The following is a 6,561-nucleotide window of genomic DNA, read 5'->3' on the forward strand; positions in this document are numbered from 1 at the left end:
TTAAGAATGATGGAGGCCACTGTGTTCTTGGGGACTTTCAACGCTGCAGACATTTTTTGGTACCCTTCCCCAGATCTGTGCCATGACACAATCCTGTCTCGGAGCTCTACGGACAATTCCTTCGACCTCATGGCTTGGTTTTTGCTCTGACATGCACTGTCAACTGTGGGACCTTATATAGACAGGTGTGTGCCTTTCCAAATCATGTCCAATCAATTGAATTTACCACAGTTGGACTCCAATCTCAAGGATGATCAATGGAAACAGGATGCACCTGAGCTCAATTTCGAGTCTCATAGCAAAGGGTCTGAATACTTACGTAAATAAGGTATTTCTGTTTTTTTTTTTTTATAAATGTGCAAAAATGTCTAAAAACCTGTTTTCGCTTTGTCATTATGGGATATTGTGTGTAGATTGATGAAGAAGAAAAAAGGAGTTAGTAGAAACCCCTTAAACCCTGGAGTATATACCCTAACACTACACCCTACACCCTACCTGCTCTGAAAGAACCTGGGCCTGGCCAACTACCTCGAGCTAGTAGAAACCCTGGCACCCTTTATCCTATAATCTACATACCACATTTACATTTTAGTTATTTAGCAGACGCTCTTATCCAGAGCGACTTACAGTTAGTGAGTGCATCATTTTTTTTTTCATACTGGCCCCCCGTGGGAAACGAACCCACAACCCTGGCGTTGCAAGCACCATGCTCTACCAACTGAGCTACACGGGACCTATAACCATACACACTATACTTTAAACCCCTGCACCCTATACACTAACCTCCTACCCCGCCCGCTCTCTCTGTAGGAATATAGAGATCTTTGCTCTCTTTGTCTCCTGTATGTGTCATGACCTGGATCACCGTGGGACTAACAACTCCTTTCAAGTGGCCTCGGTAAGACTGCTCAAACACACACACACACACACACAACCTATAACAGTCTTGGGTATCCTGTTAACACAACACACGCACACACACACACACACACACACTCTCAAATGCACACATATATGTAGGCACAGCCTTGATAAGACCCCTCCAAACACACACACAGGTATAGCACCGGTAACACTTGTCGAACACACTGTAGGAAAATTCAGGGAAAGACTGACTGTGGTTAGACAAGAGTTAGTACACTTCACTTCAGTGTACATAGAGCGCAGACTGAGAGGTGGTCTATCTATGTAATAACGTGTTCTGTCTTCTTCCTCTACAGCAATCTGTCCTGGCTGCCCTCTACAGCTCAGAGGGCTCTGTGATGGAGGTGAACACAAACATTTGTGCGCACGCACGCACGCACGCACGTGCACATGTTCATCTCTGGGACTAAGTGACACCTAGTGGCCATCCTTCAACCTCCTATCCCATAATAACCTGTGTGTGTTTCCACAGCGACACCACTTTGCCCAAGCCATAGCCATTCTGAACACCCACGGCTGCAACATCTTCGACAAGTTCTCCAGAAAGGTCAGTTTCTCTCCAGTCTGGGATCCCACACTGATTGTCTCCTGACCCAGGGCACCCAGGACTTTTATAGGGTGTGTGTGTGTGTGTGTGTGTGTGTGTGTGTGTGCGTGTGTGTGTGTGTGTGTGTGTGTGTGTGTGTGTGTGTGTGTGTGTGTGTGTGTGTGTGTGTGTGTGTGTGTGTGTGTGTGTGTGTGTGTGTGGTATTAACAGGACACCCAGGACTGTTATGGGTTGTGTGTGTGTTGTGTTAACAGCACTGTAACGGAAAATTAATTTATACGGTAATTTTGGGTATTATCAACAGTAAAATACTCTGAAACATTTTACTGCAGCATACTGTAAATTATGCTGCATTGTGGGAAAATGTTGAGGGTGGGGAAATAATTGCTGTATTTCGATTGGTACTGTCATTCCATCCCACAGAATACAGTACCGTACCGTATCTTTGGAGCGCCAAAAACCTTTGACCCCTAGTGGGTGCATGGTATTGTTGTTGCTGGCTCATTAACATATTTGGAGGCGTGCCTTGTAAGAGGCTATATTTGTTGCACCCCTGAGTGAGAACTCCTATCTGTTTATAGTGCCCCATCAATTTAAACTGTATAGGGGACAGATTGGAGTGGCAGCAAGTCTTAAACCTGAAATGGGTGAACATTTTGCAATGTCCTTTTGGTCTGTTTTCCACTGTAGTCGCTGCCAGTTTGGAAGCTTTTGTTTAAGCCTCTAAAAGTGTAAGTGATATAAAACACCAAATATTCATTAATACACTGTAATGTGTAAACATTTTACCTAGCAGCCAACCTGCTTGCACCATTCCCTTGTAATTACAGTAAAATACTGTGAAATACAATTAATTTAATCCATTCATTTATTCATTCTGATTGCGGCAGCATTTACTTCATTTCACAGTACTTGCTTTGATACTGTATTTAGATTACAGTATGTATACTGTAATATGAAATACAGAATTCTACTTGCCACTGAGCTGCCTGTGAGATACTGTCAAATTCACGGTAACCCCTTTACAGTGAGGACACCCAGGACTGTTATCGGTTGTGTGTTGTGTGTTAACAGGACACCCAGGATTGTTATAGGTTGTGTGTGTGTGTGTGCGTGTGTTGTGTTAACTCGTGTGTGTGTGGTTGTCAGGACTACCAGAGGATGTTGGACCTGATGAGGGATATCATCCTGGCCACTGACCTGGCTCACCATCTCCGCATCTTCCCCGACCTGCAAAGGATGGCTGATGGTAAGGCAGTGTGTGTGTGTGTGTGTGTGTGTGTGTGTGTGTGTGTGTGTGTGTGTGTGTGTGTGTGTGTGTGTGTGTGTGTGTGTATGTGTGCGTATTTGTGAGTATAATAGTCTTCCATTCTCGCTCCCTTTCTGTTTGTATGTGTGTGTGTGTGTGTCTGTCTGTGTGTGTGTGTGTATGTCTGTGTGTGTCTGTCTGTGTGTGCGTGTATGTCTGTGTGTCTGTCTGTCTGTCTGTCTGTGTGTGTGTGTGTGTGTGTGTGTGTGTGTGTGCGTGTGCGCGCTAGCTGGCTACAACCCCAAGAATCAGACCCACCGTTCTCTGCTGCTGTGCCTGCTGATGACATCATGCGACCTGTCGGACCAGACCAAGGGCTGGAAGACCACCCGCAAGATCGCTGTGAGGAACCCTAACGTCTACTCCTAACCCTCAACCCTAAAGTTAACACTAACCCTAACCCTAGCCTCAACCACAACCCTAACCCAAACCCAAAAACTAACCCTAGCTTCATGTCCACATCCCGGTTCAACCCTAACCCCAGACCCTAGTTGACCTTTGACCCTAAACCTCTTTATCTCCTCTGTGTATTCAGGAGCTGATCTATAAAGAGTTCTTCTCCCAGGGGGATCTGGTATGTGTGCTACACTGTATTCGTGTATGTGTGTGTGTGTGTGTGTGTGTGTGTGTGTGTGTGCGTGTGTTGGGGGGTGGGTGTGAGGGTGTATCTGACGTGTGTAACTTCCGTGTGTGTGTGTGTGTAGGAGAAGGCTATGGGGAACCGTCCCAGTGAGATGATGGACAGAGAGAAGGCCTACATCCCAGAGCTACAGATCAGCTTCATGGAACACATCGCTATGCCCATCTACAAGTAAGAGCCAATCACAACACAGCGTTTATCACTACTGACCCAATCACAACACAGCGTTTATCACTACTGACCCAATCACAACAAAGCGTTTATCACTACTGACCCAATCACAAAACAGCCCACAGCACTTGCACCACCTAATGTTGTGTCCCCCGCCCCTGTCCCTTGATAGGCTGCTGTCAGAGCTGTTACCAGGGGCAACCGAGCTGTATGAGCGTGTAGCGACCAATCGAGTGCAGTGGACCAAAGTCTCCCACAAGTTCACCGTCCGTGGGTTGCCTAGCAACAATAGCCTCGACTTCCTGGACGAAGAGTATGAGCTGCTGCAATCCCAGGGTGCACTGGGGGATGACAGCCACTGCGATGACACCCACTGCCTCAACGGTTGCCTGGATGATGGGGGGAGGGGCCAGTGACCACACCGACCAATGGGAGTGGAGCAAGTGGTATCTCTAGGCCAATAGAAACATAAGGAAACAATTCCCTTTTTATGTCCTCAGGCGGAGAGGGCGGGACGCTGAGACAGTTTGACATTTGACTGACAGCTGTCAATCTCGGATGCTGAGCAAGATGGAGTGAACGCAGGAGGGACGATTCAGAAGAATAATTTCAGAGGAGTCGATTCAGACTAGTCGATTCAGACGATTCCTGTAGATGATAAATGTGACTGAACTCCTGTGAGGAAAGCAGAGTGTCTGGAAATGATCGTTTTCACAACGAGGTCACCATTCCTATTCTTCTGAGTTTCTATTTTAGACACAGGCTCACAGACACCTGACAGGTCAAGACCCATGTCATAACACATATCTTTCTCGGTTAACAGAAAGTTGTGCAGTACGAAGGACAGTTAAGGAATCTGACGCTGTTGCGATCATCCGAATCCCTCCCACCAGCCCACACACACCCTGATCAGCTGCTATGTCACTCACATAACTGCTTATGTATGCTGTATGTAGCCTACATCTCGTGTGTTTCTCCCTTTCTCTCAGCCACTATTGGATTTATTTTTAATATCTTAGGCATCATGTAAGTCTCTAGTTTGCCAAATATTGTATCTGTTAGTATATATGGAGCCCATTCATGGCCACACGATGCCAAGTGGTTGTTGAGGGAAAACTATCTGCCGTGTCAGGTAATGTGAGTGTAAGTTCACTCTTTTGGAGATGGGGACCGTTTGACAGTCAATGATCACTGGTCAGTGCTACCCTCATTAGCACACACCCACACACCACCACAACCACCATTACAACCTTCATAACAAGAGCCACTAACGGACTAGATTCTCTAGATTCCTATTTTTTTGGTTTTTGTTTCTCTCTCTCTCTCTCTCGCGCTCTCTCTCTCTCTCTCTCTCTCTCTATATATATATATATATATATATATTATTATTATATATATATATATATATATATATATATACTGTATATATATAAATCCCCTTGAAACACATTTAATAGAGTGCAAGTGAAGCCCTTTAAATGATCCAGTGTCATCATACCGGTGTGTGTATGTGTGTGTGTGTGTGTGTGTGTGTGTGTGTGTGTGTGTGTGCGCGTACGTGCGTGCGTGCGTGCGTGGACTGTGAGTGTGTGTTGTACGGATCTGCCTTACCGTGCATCTATGCTGCCTTTCTCAGAGCTTATAATATTGGACCATAGATACACACAGACACAGGCCATACAGTTTCTCCAGTGTGTTGATGAAGAGCTGGACAGTGGTTATCAGTGTTTGTTAGAGAGAGAGAGAGAGAGAGAGAGAGAGTTCACTGTCTCAGGAGTTTAACACACACTACGATTCAACTCCAATCAATCAGTCACCTAAATGTTAAACTAATGTGTGAAACTACTGCTCAGTGAAGCCGGAGCAACAACTCACCTTCAGCACGTCATTTGTGTTTGTCAGGGCTTACGTACTGTATATGTAGAAGAATTAAGGCCATACATGTCAATATATTTCTTAAGAAGGGCATATAAATGAATATATTTGTTAGATGAATGAACTGGTGGTATTGGTTTGGCGACTGGGGCGTACAGGTGAATATATTTGTTAGGTGAGTGGGGTATAGGTGAATTTATGAATGGACTGCATATGCTGTAAGTTAATATATTTGGTAGATGATTCGCCCTCAGGATGTCTGTGTGTGTGACTTCATGTTGTTGTACAGATTTTAACTATTCTAATGACATTCAGGTAGGCTGGCGATCTGAAGCCTCTCTCTAGTGCTGTATGTCTGTGACCTCCGACCCCTGATGAACACAGATTAACTTCCTCTTTTCCCCTGTTGTTGTTGTTGTTTTCCTCCCTACCATTCGAGATCTGCCTTCTTCATGTGCAATATGTGTGTTGATGATGATGATGTTGATGATGATGCAGAAACTCTGATGTAAATACAGTCTGATCTTAAAATTATTACTTTGGACAGTTTTCTCTCATAACTCTGTTTTCGTTAGCGTGTTCATGTCAGCGAGTCAGGGCTCCATCATGTGCCAATCCCAGTCTCCATGGAAACACAGGATTCTTACCTGTGATGTAATGGCATAGGATATATATATAAATGCTGTAAATAACAGTTTATGAAGTGTTACTTGATTCTATGTAATTATTATTACAATGAGGACTATTTTAATTATTTCATGTTATTTGCTGTGGTTGTAGTTGAATCATCTCGTTCTCTCATTTTCATTGTGTTATTGAAGGGCCCAAAATCCGTAGGGCTACAGCGCAAACAGAGAGGGATAAAACCAAAATGCTACTTCAACATAAAAGTGATACTAATTCTGACAACTGAAACAAGACTGAAGTTGAGGAAATCTTTTGTTTTTGTTGTAGAAGGTGTAGACCAGTGGTGGTCTCTGTGTGTGTTCTCTAAATGATATATAGATAGGCTACTAGAGAGTGCAGGTAGAACCTTCTGGAAAGAGAACAAAAAATATGACTTTTTCTTGGAATAAATTTGGTTAAAGGAGAGCT

General features: G+C 44.3%; 1 protein-coding gene across 1 annotated transcript in view; it reads left to right on the plus strand.

Moving 5' to 3' along the window:
* LOC121567827 (cGMP-dependent 3',5'-cyclic phosphodiesterase-like) overlaps nt 1-4,949 on the plus strand; it is a 50,273-nt gene extending 45,324 nt beyond the window's left edge. The window contains exons 21-28 of the mRNA XM_045207460.1: nt 811-898; nt 1,221-1,268; nt 1,397-1,471; nt 2,621-2,720; nt 3,010-3,122; nt 3,316-3,354; nt 3,485-3,591; nt 3,764-4,949. Coding sequence (XP_045063395.1) covers nt 811-898; nt 1,221-1,268; nt 1,397-1,471; nt 2,621-2,720; nt 3,010-3,122; nt 3,316-3,354; nt 3,485-3,591; nt 3,764-4,007 — 814 coding nt within the window. The 3' untranslated portion in view covers nt 4,008-4,949. The remainder of the gene's footprint in view (nt 1-810; nt 899-1,220; nt 1,269-1,396; nt 1,472-2,620; nt 2,721-3,009; nt 3,123-3,315; nt 3,355-3,484; nt 3,592-3,763) is intronic.
* Nucleotides 4,950-6,561: the final 1,612 nt, after the last annotated feature.

This window comes from Coregonus clupeaformis, chromosome 25, assembly GCF_020615455.1.
Source record: "Coregonus clupeaformis isolate EN_2021a chromosome 25, ASM2061545v1, whole genome shotgun sequence".
NCBI lineage: Eukaryota > Metazoa > Chordata > Actinopteri > Salmoniformes > Salmonidae > Coregonus > Coregonus clupeaformis.